At 38.5% G+C, this 17,604-nt stretch overlaps 2 protein-coding genes across 3 annotated transcripts in view; one reads left to right on the top strand and one right to left on the bottom strand.

Annotated features, from left to right (window-relative positions):
• Positions 1-2,172, top strand: part of COL17A1 (collagen type XVII alpha 1 chain) — a 47,357-nt gene extending 45,185 nt beyond the window's left edge. The window contains exons 53-56 of the mRNA XM_043925244.1: positions 174-311; positions 529-591; positions 755-835; positions 1,201-2,172. Coding sequence (XP_043781179.1) covers positions 174-311; positions 529-591; positions 755-835; positions 1,201-1,253 — 335 coding nt within the window. The 3' untranslated portion in view covers positions 1,254-2,172. The remainder of the gene's footprint in view (positions 1-173; positions 312-528; positions 592-754; positions 836-1,200) is intronic.
• Positions 2,173-3,157: 985 nt separating this feature from the next.
• SLK (STE20 like kinase) overlaps positions 3,158-17,604 on the bottom strand; it is a 58,762-nt gene continuing 44,315 nt past the window's right edge. For both annotated transcript variants that reach the window (XM_043925245.1, XM_043925246.1), the window contains 6 exons: positions 13,091-13,220; positions 12,331-12,455; positions 11,610-11,798; positions 10,926-11,051; positions 9,946-10,059; positions 3,158-6,809 (listed from right to left, as the gene is read on the bottom strand). In XM_043925245.1, the coding sequence (XP_043781180.1) occupies positions 6,663-6,809; positions 9,946-10,059; positions 10,926-11,051; positions 11,610-11,798; positions 12,331-12,455; positions 13,091-13,220 (831 nt within the window). In that variant the 3' untranslated portion in view covers positions 3,158-6,662. The remainder of the gene's footprint in view (positions 6,810-9,945; positions 10,060-10,925; positions 11,052-11,609; positions 11,799-12,330; positions 12,456-13,090; positions 13,221-17,604) is intronic.

Below are 17,604 nucleotides of genomic sequence, written 5' to 3'. Positions count from 1 at the left end.
AGGTGGAGACCTGCCCATCAACAGCAGAGACAAAAGTTGCAGGGCTCTTTCCTCGCTGCTGCATAAGCGAGTCAGAACTGTGCTGGGAGTTAGTCAGAGGGCCCTGTGCGCCCACCTTGAAGAGGGGCCAGTGACCCCTGCTCCCTGTGCCCACCACTCTTTGCGTTTCACAGGTCAGGGTCTGCTCCAAGGGATGGCCTACACGGTGCAGGGCCCCCCAGGCCGGCCTGGGCCCCAGGGGCCCCCTGGCATCAGCAAGATCTTCTCCGCCTACAGCAATGTGACCGAGGACCTCATGGACTTTTTCCGAAGTAAGGGCAGCGCCCATTACCTTCCCCCAGACTTACCTTGCTGCACAGTCTCACAAACCAGAGTCCCAAAAAACCTCGTTAACACTTGAGATGCTAAAAAGCTGATAAATTCTAAACTTTGTTTTCCTGTTACAAGTCCAAACTCTATCGACAAATCACTTTACTTGCCACGCTCCAGGGTGATCTCTAGTCTAAGGCCCGATTCTCCCCCTTGCAGCTTATGGAGCCATCCCAGGACCCCCTGGGCAGAAGGGAGAGATGGGCATCCCTGGACCCAAAGGTAAGTGGTGGCAGAAACAGCCACCTGTGGAACAACCACCCCTGTGGGAAGCAGCTCCCTTGCCAGTGCCATGGCGGGGGGGGGGGGGGGTGCGTGCAGCTCCTCCTGTGGGGAGGAGCCCTGTACTGTGCCCCCACTTAGCCGTGCCCCCCTGTCCTCCTAGGTGAGAGGGGCCCTGCTGGGCCACCAGGTCGGTCTGGGCCACCCGGCCCTCGAGGGCACAAGGGAGAAAAAGGAGACAAAGGTAAGGATCACAGCTACAGTTTGGGTTTCTGGAGGACTGAGAGACAGGCCGCATGTTCCACAGCAAGCCTGAAAATTTTAGACAAATGCCAGTTATTAAAAGGAGACACTGCCAACAATGTCAATTGTGTAACAATCAAATGAACCACCAGGGGGAAAGGAAGGAGAGTGTCAGTGCAAGGAGGAGAAGGAAAACCGGGCTGGTAATGAAATGGGGTAATCCATTTAAATCAATTGATAGTCTTACAGAAGAGTTCTTCTTTCAAGCCAGTTTTGCAGTGGTCACAGTTGCTGTGATTACCCAAGAGAAAGTCCCCACAGACTGCAAGACATTTTCTAACTTCCTGCTCACCGTCCCACTTCTAGGTGACCAAGTCTACACTGGGCGGAGGAGGAGGAGCATTGCCGTCAAGCCATAAGCAACCCATGGTGGAACAGCCCCCTGGACCAGTTCTTGCAGTGGCTTATGGCACTTATGTCAAGACCTCTCCGGAGGGTAAAAGCTGGAGTCTTACTGTCTTACCGACACAGCAAATAGTCAACTAGAACCCTTATCTTAGTCTGGGACAATGTGTATGTCTGCAGAATTCAGTCCAAGATACAGTCTGAGACAGCTTCACCGGGTGGACTCAGGAGTGGCCACGTGCGGTGTTGTAGGATGAGGCCGGTCTCCCTGCTATCCAGGCCCGAGCGCCTTGGCTTCTTTTAACACCAGCCTAGGAAAGCCAGATACATAAAAGCTGTTTCAGGAGCTCTTGAGCTTTTCTTTAAAAACAAGCCCAGAAACTGGAAGATGGGATTGGGGTACCACTCGAGGGGGCTGTTTTGGCTAACGCTACAGGGCTGTGCTCCCAGCTACTCCCTCTCCTCTTTACCCTGCATTCTCTAGTCGTAACAAACAGAAACAGCTGGTTGAGAAGTAACTCTCGCAACTGAAAAAATTAAGAAATCTACTTCCCTTGAAGGTGGTGACAGGGTTTCTACTAGTTATTTCTCACTGTGCATCACGTTTCCACTTACTTAGGAAGTTTGTTTGAGTGCAGCTATGCAGTCCCGTAGGTCCACACTAGAGCTGATATAGTATGTTACACTGAACTAGGTTGTGGCAGACAGGAAGGGAAGGGCAAGGGGCAAAGAGGAAAGAAGGGGAGGGGAGGGAGAGCAGACTGCCTGACGGGGAAGCCAGCACCCCTGATCTGCACTTAGGAAATGCGTGGGGGACTGGGTGCAGTTGGTTTGAAAGCACTTTTCAATGTCTATAAACATTTATGTGGTCTGTTAGATGAAGAGTCATTTCAGTTGCAAAATCTCCAATTAAAGGGCTTTTTTCTTTTTTAACATTATGTTTTAATGTGATCTATCTAACCAAAAAATAAATAAATAAAGGGGGGGAAGGAAGAAAGGGAAGGAGGAAAAGAAAATAGTTTTTGGTTTAATAAGTTTGACATTTTACTAATGAAAACTTGCTATGCATAATGAATGACTGCATCGTGCCTTTTTCATATTTTAGTTTTACCTAGAGGCTTGACTTAATTTGTTTTCATAATAGTAGCCTTAGAAGCTCAAGTATTCATAGCCCCATTAATGATTCTTATCTTGATTAACCAAACTTTTTTTTGAGTTTTGTCCTAGTTGAGACGTACCCATCCAAGCTATCCAAAAGTCTACACAGAATCTGACACCCAAGAGAAATAGGGTAAAAGCCCCAAACTGCTAACTTCTCTGAACAGAACCCAGATGTGAGAGATGTCCTCAGCGGGATGGCAGTGGGTCTTAGCCTCTTTTGTTTCATTTAAAAAAAAAAAAAGTCAAGCACGAGTTCTGCAGTATGCAATGCTCCTGGGTTAGAAAATGACACACGGCACCTCCCTCCGGCCAAGCTGACCACTCGCCAGATGATGCTGCCTAATGTCTAATGAATCTCACATAACATATTAGTGATGGAAAAAACAGGTTATTTTTAGCAGAAATGAGTCATATGGTTTGTGAAATGTTTGAGAAAAATAATCTATTTCAAGGTAAAAAAAGGACATTAAAAGAGAGGTATATATATACACATATGTTGATGGAAATATTTTAAGCACCACTCAAAGGAGGGGATTGCTTGACAAAAGACACCCCCTCCAAGTTCGCAGTGAAAAGGACACTCGTGTGTGCTAAGTACAGACAGTCTGGAACAATGGTACCTCTGATTGTCCCGGTCAGAAGATCTGGAGAACTGCAAGCTTTAAAATACAGTTAGGATTCTTAAAACTGCTACAAAACATTCTCACGCAGGACAATCTAGTTTCAAAGAGTCTCAATAAAAGACTGCTTCCCAAAGTAGATTAAGAAATAACTTTATTTTTCATTTGTCAATCCCATGATTGAAAAGACATGTAGCTCCCAGACAGACAAGAGGCATTTTCTGAAACAAAATTCTTTCTGAAAAAAGTAGCTTGTGGAGTTATTACACTGCAAATCAGAGAAGGATCACAAAAAGCTACAGCCAACATTTAACACTGGTGTAACACTCTACCCCAAGCTGAGTAGCAGAAGTTTTAAAGCTGTATCAAAACCATGTCAGCCATAGGGTAGCAACAAGAGTGGCATTAATTGTTGTGCCTTCAACTTAAAAAAAGCATTTAAAACATCCCATTTCCTATAAAAGATCATTTCCCAGAAAAGAATGGATTTATTCAATCAGAAGTCTATTAGAACTGGAACTAAAGAGCTCTCCGCCTCCACCTCAGTTTTACATTTTCCTTTAGTCAACAGTATCTCTAGCTAATCATTTGACAGAAATTGGCTTTTCAGAAGAGTCTTTGTCATTTTTTTAAGCACAGTGTGGAATGGGGAAAACTGTAGTTACAAGGGAACTAGGAGAGTACAAAAGGACAGTCACTTCTGAAACTCACTGACGCTCAAGAAATCAGAGGCCCTCTGTGACAGTGAGTCTCATATGCCTGAGAGCTTTGTGCTTGAGGAAACACTCCTTAGAGGTAGCTCTGGTTCTAGTTTATATTTAATTACAATTTGCTGTATCCTGTCACAGGGAAGTTTTAACATTTTCAGCAAGGTATGAGCACTCCAAATTTCCTCTTTACCCACCCACCCTATAGCTTCCCCACAGAAAAGAGTAAGAAAAAGCTTAACTGACTCCATAGAGTTATAGCAGCTAATTCAGCAATTCACACCCACCATGGCCTGACAGGACTAGGAAAGGCAACCTGGTGCGACGAGCTGCATGAGCTGGACCTGCAGGGTGTGGCGGCCAGCAGTCCGCAGCACGCGGGGGCGGGGGGCTGAGGAGCTGCACGGCAGTACTGAGAACTGCTTTCACGCACTTCCTAGCACATTCTGCCACGGCAACAAAACCACCAAATCAGGAATGGATTTGACCGTACTCTTTAATTTCAAAGGTGTCTTTGCCTCTCCCCAACCTCCTATGTACACTTCATGCAAGAAAGACCACTCTTCCGTATGTGAATTCAGGGCCTAGCAGGGAGTGGGCAGGGATGGGCACAAATAGCACGGCCTACAACAAAACACTTTTTGAGAAGATTTATGTGACTCTAAGTATTAAAATGAAGGTTTTACCTGTACATATGTATCATTCTGTAGTCCTGCTCCCACACAAATATGGTCTGGTCATATTTGAAAGAGAACTTGAGTGTGAACAAGGAATCCAAAGGGTAATTCTACAGAGACGCAAAAGCTGCTAATAAACTTAACAGAGTGTCAATCCTTCTACTCTGAGCCTCTTTCCTTTATTCAATTCTCTGAATATCAAGTTGAAAGGAATTAAAAAACCCAAATATTCAGACCAAATTAACTATGGGCCAGAAGCTATTCATCACATAGGATATCACTTAAATGATACTAAAAAAATGTCTACTGCCTGAAGTATTAATTTTTAAAAAGTCAATATACTGAAAATCTCAAAGGAGGAAGTGGTATGAGAACCTTCTTCCTCTCCTTCAAATAAATCATTAAATACACTGGGTAACCTTATACTGTCATTTCTATCATAACAATATAAACAATTTCCATCATCCTGAACATTATAAAGATATATATATATATATATATATATATTTTAAAAGGCTTTCAAAACATTTTTCAGTCCAGCATTTGAGAATAAAGCATTAAAAGTTTTGTATACAGTAACACATTCATGTGATAAGTGTATGAATTTACAACCATACATAATATATATATGTATATATATTTATATAAAAAACAAACTTGGCCAGCAGTTAAGGCTACCTACAAAGTTGTCCAAGTAAATAATGCTTGTCAAAACAATTACAAAACTAAAATCACATGCATTTTTAAATCATCTATAAACCACTGACAAAATAAGGTTCAGCATTCAAAGTTTTCAAATTAACTGTAAGAAAGTGCTACAGATATTTACATTTTCTTAACATGAATCAGTGTTCCCACAAAGTTGCATCTGCATTTTTCACCAGCCTCAACTGTAACATAACTAAAAACTGTAATTTCTACAATTTGGTACCTAGCACTCATTAATAGGCTGCAAACGGCAGGCAGCAAGCTTCATCTACAAATGTGCTGTCTCACAACCTCAAAATATGGTTTGTAATACTGTTTGACCTGACACGTGCTTGAAAATCTAACCCTCAAGAGGGACTAGTGAACATTTCATTAATAATTACACATATCAAGCAACCACAGGATAAAGGTTTTGGGACTTTCCCACTCAAATCATGTAAAGAATTTAAACATGGAACAAAACCAAACCAAAATATGAATGACTTTATCTCGAAACAATAAAAAGTCATTTCTGGTATTTGCCTAGATATTTTATTTGAATTCTTCCTTCAAAATTACTCTGAACAAATGCCTCTTTTGAGATTAATTTCAGAAAAATATATTCATAAATATAACTCAGAGCCTGCTGGCCTACGACAGAATTTTAAACAGAATTTGCTAAGATGGGAGAAGCCATTTAACCAGCTCATGTATTACTTCAGGAAATAAGCTGAAATAGCTCAATCTATATTTTTTTAATTTGGTGAGTTTTACATGTTCAATTTGGACATCTAAAAGCTACCTTTTATTTTTTCATCTTTCCAACTTGTACTTTAGGATGAAAATTTCTATCAAATGGTAATATGAGCAAGGTTTAAAAAACAATAATGCTTAATGCTAAGGGTATTTTGTCCCTGTTGAATCAAAAGGAGGAAATGCTATTTTAGACTGAATTGAAATTTAGTGTTTTAGGCACTATTTTATATAATAAAGCTAGCACCCTTAATTATTAGTTTATGTCTAAACAAGTAATTATTTTAGACAAATTACTGAAATAATTTCTCTTTTAAGAGTCCAATGCTAACATTTAAAGATAATAGATTTATTTACTGAATCAATATCATATTTTGAACAATTCAAAATTTTTTCATGAGAGCTAATTCACCAAAAAATTATTCCAATTCTCCACAGTGTAGAGCGCTTCAATTATTGATTTTAGACATCACTGAGAAGTTAAGTCATGTAAAAAGATATTTACTAATACTTAAATGATGTAACAGTTTTCTTTAAATAACTTTCAGGTAACAGTATCTAAATAACACAATTTTTAAGAGTATATACAAAAATCACCTAGGGAATTACTGCAAGATGCTACTTTGCCAACATGGCCCAGCATCTGTCTTAGTTCCTTTCCCTTCATCGTTACTAAACAAGTAAAACAAACAAAAAACACCTAGAAGGTGAGGCAGGTGATTGTCTTCGTGAGCTCTCTGATAGACTATGGCTAAAGACGAAGAGAACAGAATGACGTACTTAAAGAGTCAAACCCAACCACAGCATGCTTCCCATTGTTATGATCCAGTGGAATGCAAGCTAGGAATAGGGTAGAATTTGGAAATCCGGCTCTGTGTCGATGGGTTAAGGCATTCAGACTCCCCGGTCATTTTAAAGAACACTTCCTGTTCCTGTAGTTTCCTAGCAAACTCTTCTTCCAGGGTCTTAAAAAGGAAGGGAAAAAGAAATTATGCACTAGTATTACGAATAGAATTTACTCTGAAACAAGTCAAGATAAAATTATTTGCCCCAAAGTCTTTGTATGTTATCCTAACAAGGAAGACACTGTTCAACAGCTAGGACCAGCTGCGCAGCTCTGGGTTCAAGTCCTGGCTCAGCCACATGAGACTTCAATTACTTCTCTATATTACAGAACCATTTCGTTCTTCTGCTGTGAAACAGTGATAACACCATCTACCTCACTGGGTTGTTATGTGAGGATTAAATGTGTTAATAACGTACTTAACCCATTTTAGGCACTCAACAGATGGCATCTATTATTAACTACTATCTGTCTCTTCCACATGGAACTTCAGCATTTTCTATTTTTTATTTTGATTACTGATATGCATGTCTTCTCTTCCACACTGAACCACAGATTAAAGGTAAGACGTAAGCCAGATTCATCTTCACACACAGTATGGAACAACTATATTAAGTACTTGCTAAGTATCTGAGGTTATCAGTTACTCTGTGGACAAGTGACTCAGGAGAAGTCCTGCAGAAAACAAAGTACAGGAAAAGATGGAAGGACACAGGCAAGTTTCTCAGAAGAGGAAAACCGTGAGCTTAGTTTCAATGGGAAGATAAGAATTTGACAGACAGGATGGGGAAGACACCCCAGGGAGAGCGAGCTGAAACAATGCAGAGGCAGGAAACTGGAGCTGCTGTGAGTAATGGTGATTACACGCAGTACTGGATCAGGAGCTGGGAACAAAGCGGTGAGTGGGAGACAAGTCAGGAGGGCTGATGTGGCCCAAGTGTGGCACCGTGACGGCTTCAGAGTCCAAGTCAGGTGTTTATATTCTGTTCTGATGAAACTAAAGATTTACCAGTACCACTATGACAGCATCAGAGATGCTCCTGAGGATAAACACTGGTGACGGCAGGCAAAGAGGAAGAAAGGAAAGGGAACAAGAGACCAGACGGGCCATTAGGACATTACTAACAATTTTAAGAAGGAAGCCAGCAAAGGGAAAGAAAGATTATGAAATGAGAGTCCAAATTATTCGTTATCTGACTGATGTGGGGTCTGATGGAAATGAAAGATAATTCAGGTTTCTAGCCTAGATGTCAGTTAAGAGAACAGGAATACTGCAAAGAACACCTGATGGTGGAGAGAGGGAAAAGGTGAGATGGAGATGAATGAAAAGGGTTATTGAGTTTAGTTTTACCTCCACTGAATTTACAATCTTTAGTCAACACTGAATAACATTCAACAGGCATGTACTAATCATTTACAATGTGCAGGAACTGTTCCAGAAGCTGCATAAGAGTGAACACAGATATGATGCCCCTGCCCTCAAGGAGCTTACGTTCTGGTCAGAGAAGACAAACAATAAAGACAAATGTCTGGTGTTGATAAATATCATGAAGAAAAACAAAGAAAGGTGAGGGGACAGAGGAGTGTTCAAGGTGGGCACTAAAGCTATTTTATACAGTATCATCAAAAAAAGAAACCTCTGATGAGATGATAATGGAACAGAAAGAATAAAATGAGGAGGAATGGGACATTCAGATGGGACATGAGAACTGGGAGCATGAACCAATAATAAAAATAATAAAATTATAGCAATAACAAACATTCACTGGATCCTGACCAAATCTTAAGTACTGTACAAGAACTGACAAGTACTGTACACACATAGCTTCTATTTACTGTCTTAACAACACCAATTAGGGAGGCAGTAACATCCTCATTTTACACATGAGGAAAACGGGGCTCAGAAGTGTTAAGAGAAGAAATTAATCAGTGTCAGCATTGAGACTTGAACCCAGACTTGTATCACTTTAGAATTTGTATTCTATACAAGTTTTGGAATTGTCCTTAAATATGCAATAGCTGAAGCCAGGACAATCTATAAGGTCATCATGCAAAGAGCAGAGGTAAGAATGCAAAATGGGAAATGTCTACCTTTCAGGTGACTGGATGACAAAGAAAAGTGACCAAAAAAAAAGCACAGAAAAAGAAGAGACTATGTCACAAAAGTCAGGTGAGAACTTTTAAGAATAACAGGTGGATAATGCCACTGGACTGTGATCACTGTCAACCAGTTCAACTGGAGAGGAATTTAAAGTGAAAGCTAGACTTCAAAGGGTGAAAGGAGGAACTGGAGAAGGAACTTCTCACTTTCATCCCTGTGTGTACCCTTTGAGTTCAGAAACACATGAATGTACTACCTATTCAAAAATGTAACAATAAGCAAAATTCAAGTTAAAAAGCCACACTATCAGCTGAGTCCGTCAGTTCTAGAAAGTTTTATTAGCACATGGTAGGAGCTAAATATTATTTCCTTGATTAACTGACTGGATGAATGGAAGAAAGGAATGGTTGAAATGTATAGCAGGCAGGAAGCCCAAGAGAAAATAAAGGTTTAAGTTTGAAAGCTAAGAATCATATAAGGAATAGAAAAGACAGAGTTCAAATGGTTGACCAGTTGGGCCAGGCTAGCAGGGAGTCAAGTGCACATAAAGAAGATGGCTGGCTGGCTGTGGGGTAGGAAGCCTTTCTTACTTTACTAGACTGTCAATGAACACAGCACCTAAGGGCCTTATAATCTGGCTCCAGGTCACCCATCCAGACTAAGCTGTCATCCCTTCCTTCTCTCCCTCCCTAATGCCTACACACAGGCACACACTCCCTCTCACCCTGCCATGACAGGGAGCTACATATGATTCCTGCACACATCATTTTCACTCTTTCCCTTCTCTGTACTTAAACTGCCCCATCCCACTCCAGTCTGTCTGTCCGCCCAGCAAGCTCTTACTCATCCATCAAGCCTCACTGGCTCACAGGGCATCTCCTCTCTCACGCTTCCTGCCTTCCCCGGGCAGACGGACGTATTCCTCCTCTGTGGCTGGTACACTGTGCTACTCCACTCTGCACGTGTACTTCCCTCCTTCAGAGAAACACTCCTACTGATCTGCAGCTGCGCGTCAACTAGATTCGGAACCTTTGGGCCTGGACTCCTCATCTCTGTGTCTCCTGTCCCTGACACATATTAGGTAAGGAGTCAACAGCCAGGAGGACGGCGGCATGGATGAATGCAAGTGTATTTTATTTAAAGCTTTTAAAAGTACCTTTTTCCTAGGTCTCAATTTCTCCCTCCATTCCTTTAATTCTTGGCTGTGTTCCTCATCTAACTCCTTTAGTTTCTGAGTCTCATGTTCAACCAAGAGGTGACATTTTTCATTCTGAAAAGAAAGTTTGAATTTAAAAAATTTCAGATCACGTTAGCAATTTTTCACAAATACAATTATCTTCCAAAATAAAAAAATATATATATTCATCAAACATAAAGCAATTACTGAGGTTGAAATTCTCTTCCAACCACCAAGGACCAAGAATTATGAAATGAGTCATAGTTTCACTTTTGCAAGTTTAGAGGCTAGACCTGTTACTTACCATATAAAAAGAACTTGACTAGAAAGAACTAGTTTGATCCTGATTTTTCATTCTAAGGTTTGCTCACAAAACTGACACTTCAGACGGCACCCTGCAAGCATTTTATCCAATGGTACCAGAACACAGGATCAGAAACTACCTTCTGCTCTAGAAAATTAAGCAAGTATACACGATATCCACAATGTAATACACTACTCTGAAATTGTAAACATTTTAGAAATTATATATTAGGAGAAAATTTCTCATATATTTATCACTTTTTTAAAAAACCTTGAAGAAAATGAACTATTTATCCTGAAATAAAAAGAATTTTAAAATTCAGAACATAACAAAACAGTCTACACCATTTTCAAAACTTTGTTCATCTTCTTTGCAAAATATACTACAAATTCTCAATAGTACTTTTGAAAGATGCAACTTCTTATATCATAAATTAGCTTCATGTTTATACTAATCATGGCTGTAGAAAATCTCAACAGGTGCCTGTGATACTAAACTGATCTTCCTTTGGGTCTACAGAGGAAAGAAAACCCTTAAGTCCTGGCATCTTCTCAAGCCACGTGCGGCTTACTGTGAGTACCTATCACCTCCTCAAAACCAGCCACTGGTGCTGCGTCTCTGCTACCAGCTCTGCTTTCTGGTTTCTGGAGCTGACCTGCAGCTGATGCAGCTCGCGAACGTTGGCTTCACACTGCAGCTGAAGATCCCGCATTTGATTCTCATGTTTTTGATGCTGGGCCATTCTCTCATTTTTCTGCCTCTTTTCTTCTTGAGAAGCAAACTATAAAAAAGAAAAACAAAAGATAAATATGGTTAATAGGCAATGTAATTTCTGCATCTTCCAAAGGTGTAATTAAGGAATTTAACAAAGCTTAAAGTACAATAAACTAAAGCTACAAGTAATAATACACTAGGACTCAAAGCTGGAGTCTACATCATGGCTTTGGTGGGGGTAGGGAGGCAAGGAGAGATTCCTGATTCAAACCTCGTTTCTCCTATCTGTTTAGTGACCTCAGTTAATTTGTGTGTGGGAACTGTGCCTACAGAAGTACAGTGAGGCCGTATGTTTGACTGTAAAGCTGATCAAATCACCTTATTCCCAGGGCCGGTCTTAGGATCAACCTAGCCCTGGATCTTGTGTGGGGCATGGGAGACAGCAGCCCTCTGTGGCCAGCACTGGAGGAGAGTGAGCTAGGATACACCATATGTGTACAGAGCAACGGTGAACATCAACAAGCCCAAAGTGGCTCCAATGTTTACAACACAATTATGTGGGACTTCTAAAGACCATCCAAAACTTCTACACCTAAAAAAAGAAGAGAGCAATCTGCTTATTTACTTGTTTAATTTTGTCACGGTCCTGATCTGGCGTTGCTGTTGAGTTAATTCTCAAACTCTTCTTAAACATGGCCATTCGAGTCTTGGCTTCACTACGCTGAATCTTAGGCAGTCTTGCTCTTTCTTGAGTCTGTCTGTTTTTCAACTCCTCAATGAGTCGTTGATTGTAACGCTGCATTTGTTCTGTTTCCTAAGAAAGTTTCAGAATCCACTGATATAGACATAATTTAATACCCAGTACCCACAAGTATGCTCAAACATGTCATTTTGCTGTTGTTCCCCAAATTATTCTCTCCCTTGTTACATACTGATCAGCAAAGCATTAGGCAAAAAAAAAAAAAGAAAGAAATTTATAAGAAAAATAAAGCTAATAGTAATAAGAGTCTTATGTTGACTCTCTTATACTAAATACGGGGAGTCCGCATTTTTAAGATATCTGAATCATAAAAGGAGCCAAAATAGCTACCTTTGAGAGACAAAATGAAGACTATAATGTGTAACAGGTCTTTAAGCACTGTTTATTAGTTACCTTTCTTGGAATCTGGAGAAAGGAAGTTTGTAATAATGATCAACATATAATTAATTACTCCAGATTTCATCAAAGAAATTTTAGGGCAAAAGAAAGGATAAAACTTATTCTGTAAAAAATATAAGTTTTAAAAATAAGCAGCTCTGCAAACTTTAAAATGAACAAAAAAGTGAACAAATTTCCTTTCATTAACCTTCTCATGTCGCTTAAGTAGCTGGTGTCTCTGCATAAAATACTGATCTTTGAGTTGCTGTTTGAGCAGCTGGTGTTTTTCTTGTAAGTGTCGTTCTTCAAGCTCCCAAATCGCAGCTTCTCGAGCTGGAAAGAGAAAGTAATTTTCAAAATGTCACTTTGCTCTTTTCACTAATGTACTCTGGTCCTTGTTTTAATATTTACATAAAAGTGTTCTAATACACTAATTAATACACACAGACGTTCTGAGCTATAAAAGAAATATTACCAATGTAAAGATAATATCCGTAACCACTTCCCATTCTGTTCTAATGTCCTGTAAACAAAGAATGCCCCACTCCTAACACTAAAATTCCATTTAATCATCTCAGTGAGAAAGAAAAAATACCCAAGGTATTTGTTCGAGGAAATAAGTGCTTAAAATCCCATTCTATCATGTAGCCATTTAAGTATACCATTACAGGGTATAAGGAGCACATAAAATTACTCTGGTGTATTTCCAGCATCACCTGGACAAAAACATGTTTTAGGGATTATATGTTTACTTCACTTCTATTGTTCACTTCTATTGCCATAAAGGAATTCTATGTCTTGCAGTAGATCTGAATCTTATAAAGTATTTTCCTCCTATTTACCTTTCTATTTTTCCCTCTACCACTCCAGCAAAAAAAAAAAAAAAGCATTCAAATAATTTCCAAGGTATATCTCTGCAATGTTTCAAGACATATTATGTATATACATATGCCACATATATCATATACCTCTCATGAGCTGTTGCTTGTTATTCAGGCACTCTCTTTCAATATTGGCTAACTCTGCCTTCTGCTGTTGGATGATCTTTTTCAGAGAGCCATCTAATTCTTGTTGTTGCTTCTGAACAAACTCTTGTTCCTAATAGACATAGTTAACCATCAGTTAGTAAGTATCTATAGAGCAAAACATCCATTTATCTATGCAGCTGTATGTATCAGTGATTAACAGGATTTCTGAACCAAGTTTCTAAAGTTAACTAGATTTAAAAATCACCAAAATTATACAGTATAGACATAACATATTCATCACCCAAGACCAGAAAGAAAGTACTAGAATATTTAATATTGTGAACTCACTACTAAGAATAATACATAGAAAAGAAATCTATATAAACTACTAATGATTAAAATGCCCAATTATGTTGACATCTTTGAGAAAAAAGTAACTTTACACCTTCTAAAACTGACTATTCAATCCACTAGAGTGTGGCTACAATAAAAATGAAAAAGAATGACTTTTAGGAAGAGAGGCGATAAAGAACAAACAAGTAAAACAGGAGTTGGGACTTTTAAAGTCTCTATTTTTCTATTACCAGAGTTAGGAAGCAACACCATGGCTATACTAACAGAGAAAGACAGCTTCTGTATCTCCAGCCTGTGCCTTAAAAAGAGCCATACTTTAAGGACTTAGAAATAATGCATTGCTAGAGAAGCAAGAACTAGAAACAGGAAAGAGAGCTACATTTTAAAACTCTACAAACAAAATTCCTTATAATCAGAGAATTCCACCAACATGTTTGGGAGTCACTCATTCAACAAATATTTACTGAATACATACTATTTGCTCAAATGCCAAATTTATGCTTTTTTTAAAATCCCTCAATTACTATATAAGGAAAGGAAAGGTTAAAGGGACTTATGGTTGCTATGCTAGATTATACATTTGTGGATGGAACAGTAACAATACCCATATTGAAGAAATGCAAAATTTGCCAGTAACCAGTTGGATCTCTAGCACTCATTTCGCAGTTCCGGTAGCTTGTGATTAGCTCAAGGGATAGTCTTATCAATTTGAGTGTGGATTTAGAGATTTAGGATTGAAGCAGCACTTCACCTATAACCCCTTCTATCATCTCTTTTATGTATCTAAGAGATGATAAAATCTCAGGATTCATTTTGGAACCATTTTTCAGGCCTTGGACAGAGTCTGGCAGCACCTGGATCACTACCAGCCTGGTCTTCAATGCAGAGTGAGTCTAGCAGGGTTCCTCAAGATGCTTCTCTCACTACTGATTCTCTGGAGATAAGAATCAGGTCTTACCATCCACGACATCCTGTTAATTTGTTGTCACAAATGCTGCTGTCTCATCTGCATTGTGACTTGTATTTTAGCACGAATACAAATGTATAGCAGCAGAAAGACTAGTCAACCATTTCTAAGTAGTACAACTGCCAGTCGAGTTTTGTATCCATTATGATCTTTTGTATCGGGGACAAGAAATGTATTTATATGTCATTAAAAAAAGACACAATGTACATTGTCAGTTTTGTAGATAAAATGAATGCTGAGCACATTTACACAAAAAAAATTGCAAATGCCAATTTGACTACAGTCACATAACTTTATCACAGCAAAAAAGAACTCAATGACTATTACAAGGCTAATTAGTTTTATTTAATAAGATTGCAAAATCTCCATCCTATCTTATAAGCAGTTGTAACAAAGTAAGTTGTTCAAGCTTCTCTTTTCTTATAGTAAATATCATTTATAATAAAAATTAAACTGATTCTCTAATTTTACTGTAAAATTTCTATATGTAAACGTGTTTAATAAACAATATAACCTGCAGATACATCAAAAATTTTCTTTTGTTCAGTATTTTTATCATTAGTTTGCATAAATAACTTTTAAAAAATATGTGTGGACAAAAATAATTGGTCCAAATTATCATAAATATAAATATTACATTTAGACAAGGAAATCAAGTGTAAAAGATTGGACAAATAAGTACTTATGTGAAAATAAAAAGGTAAATACAGTGAACCCTTCAACAACACAGGTTTGAGTTGCATGGGTCCAAATAAAGGTGGATTTTTCCACTACATATGTCCTAAACATCCTGTGGTTGGCTGACTGTGCAGATGTGGAACTGTGATGTGGAGGACCAACTGTAAAGTTATACATGAATGTTTGATTGTGTGGAGGGTCAGCACCCCAAAACCCAAATTGTTGAAGGGTCAACTGTATAAACCAGTGCCATTAAAAAAGTGAACGTCATTTCTTGTCAATGCAATTTTTGGTTATATTATTGTATTTGTCTAAAGTAAGAGTTCAGTTCAAAGAAAACCTTTTTCAAGCACTTAATAAATGCTGGGGTCTGTACTACTTACATGGCTACTAAAATCAATAAAAGACAGTATTCCCTTCAAGGAGCTTCCACTCTATTGATCCCAAATTGGTTTTCTGTCAGTCCCTATAAAGCATAGTGGGCCCCTTCCCTCAGTAACATACTTTCAAAAGTTCCAAAGTAAACCACAGAGAACTCAAAGCAAGGAACAAAAGGATCCAGAAATGAAGATTCAAAGTGAATGACAGAGAACTGCAGAAGCATGCCCTGAAGTGGCCAGTATATGAGAGGGAAAAAAAGAGTGAAGACTGTTATCTAGAAGCTGGCAGACTAGCACCATGCTCCTCCAGAAGATAAAATGAAGATCAACAGGTAAGAGTCAAGGCACATAAACTACGGAAGTGTTTCCTAATCTTCAGAGTTTCAAAGACACCAGCTGCCTTACTGAGCTACTGGCTTGAATAATTAAGCAGAGTGTGGATGATTACACAGTCAAAATATTTGCAACTGATTTTTTATATTAAAGCTTAAAAGTACCTAAAAGGGTCCCTTATTCATTAGGTATTCTTTATATTGATTTTAAATCTGGTTAGGATTTGACTTCCATCACAATTATCTGTCCTCTTTCTCAACACCAACATAGTTAACTCCTATTTATTAACATTGCAGGTAGATTCTTTGCCATCTGAGCTACAGGGAAGATCAAAAGGTCCCTTACATGCTAATTAATATATTATCATAAAAGAAATGAAAATTTAGTATCACTGAGCTTTCATTCAAGTTCCTAACTTCAAAAGCCAAGTATAATACATTCACAGTGGAACCTGTAATTAGAAATTACTTAGGATCTAAAAGAAAAGTGATCTTACATTCCAAAAAGACTGCACAAACTACATTCACTTTAATAAAATAACAACAGATCAATTCGATCACTAGGCGTAACAATTTCAAAATGGACACATAAATTGTAAAATGAGTGCCCTTTAAATGTACAAGTTTTAATTCTGATATGGAATCTTGTTAGCCCGATAACTGTAAACGTTAAAAATACAGCTTTGGGTTCTAGGAAACTATAAGGAAAAATTTTGATATGTGGGACTATTTGAATACAGAATTTGATCATTTTAACTTAAAACAAAAGTGTACAATGGTAATGATCAGAAAAGTGTTTGTAATTCATTAATTCCTCCCTCTCATCATAAAATAACATTTTGCTTACTCTTTAAGAAAACGATAGAGTCCAATGGCTGTCAATAATAAAGATAAATAAGTAATTTCAGGAGAGGGGTAAGAAGGGGTTGAAATCAAGCTGTATTCTATCTACTCCAGTTGTGTATACCAAACATCACGAACAAAAATTACAGTGTTAAATAAGCTACTCATTTCCCCAGAGAAACTGTGAGAAAGAATACAGCCTGGAATTCCACACTTAATTTAAAACTACAACATGGAGAATAGCAACCCACTATTCATAATGGGACAATTTGAATAATAAAAACTAAATGGAACTGAAATCACCACTTTTAACATGGCTTTTCTGACCATATCCATAATTAAAACATCTACATAAACATATAAGCAATCAAAACATCACTTCACACAAAGATAAAAATCTAATCACAGCATTCATTCAATTTCTCACATGTGCAAAAACACAGAAAAAACTATTAGAAAGACATTTCTTGAAAAAAGATGAAAATCTCAGATTAAAATCTGTGGTGGAGTAGACAGAAAAAAGAACACTATAGTAGAAGTGTTCTAGTTACAGCTCTACCACTAATCCCTTTTGCAACTTTAGGCAAATCACTTAGTCTTCTGTGCTTCGATTTCTTCATCTGTAAAATGGGTACATTCCACCCCCATATCAGGGGGTTGGCAGTGAGAATTAAATGTGAAAACTCTTCAAAGAATACTGTACTATAAAGTTCATGTCGGGTTATTACTATTGACATTGTCATTTATCAATCTTCTAGATTTATAACAAATGAAACTAACAGTGAAAAGGCACATGTGAGCCAAAGAAAAGCAGGTAAAACAGAAGGCATCCTCCAGTAAGGCACGGGGGACTTACGTCCTGCATTTGGGCGTTGAAGACTGCACAAGATGACAACTGAAAAGACTGAATCATGACCTGAGCAACACCCTGTGGATCAGAATACAACGCGCCTCCCAGGT

The sequence above is a fragment of the Cervus elaphus genome, chromosome 15 (genome assembly GCF_910594005.1).
Source record: "Cervus elaphus chromosome 15, mCerEla1.1, whole genome shotgun sequence".
NCBI lineage: Eukaryota > Metazoa > Chordata > Mammalia > Artiodactyla > Cervidae > Cervus > Cervus elaphus.
The sequence above is the reverse complement of the archived record's forward strand: the minus strand, read 5'-3'. Positions and strand labels throughout refer to the sequence as shown.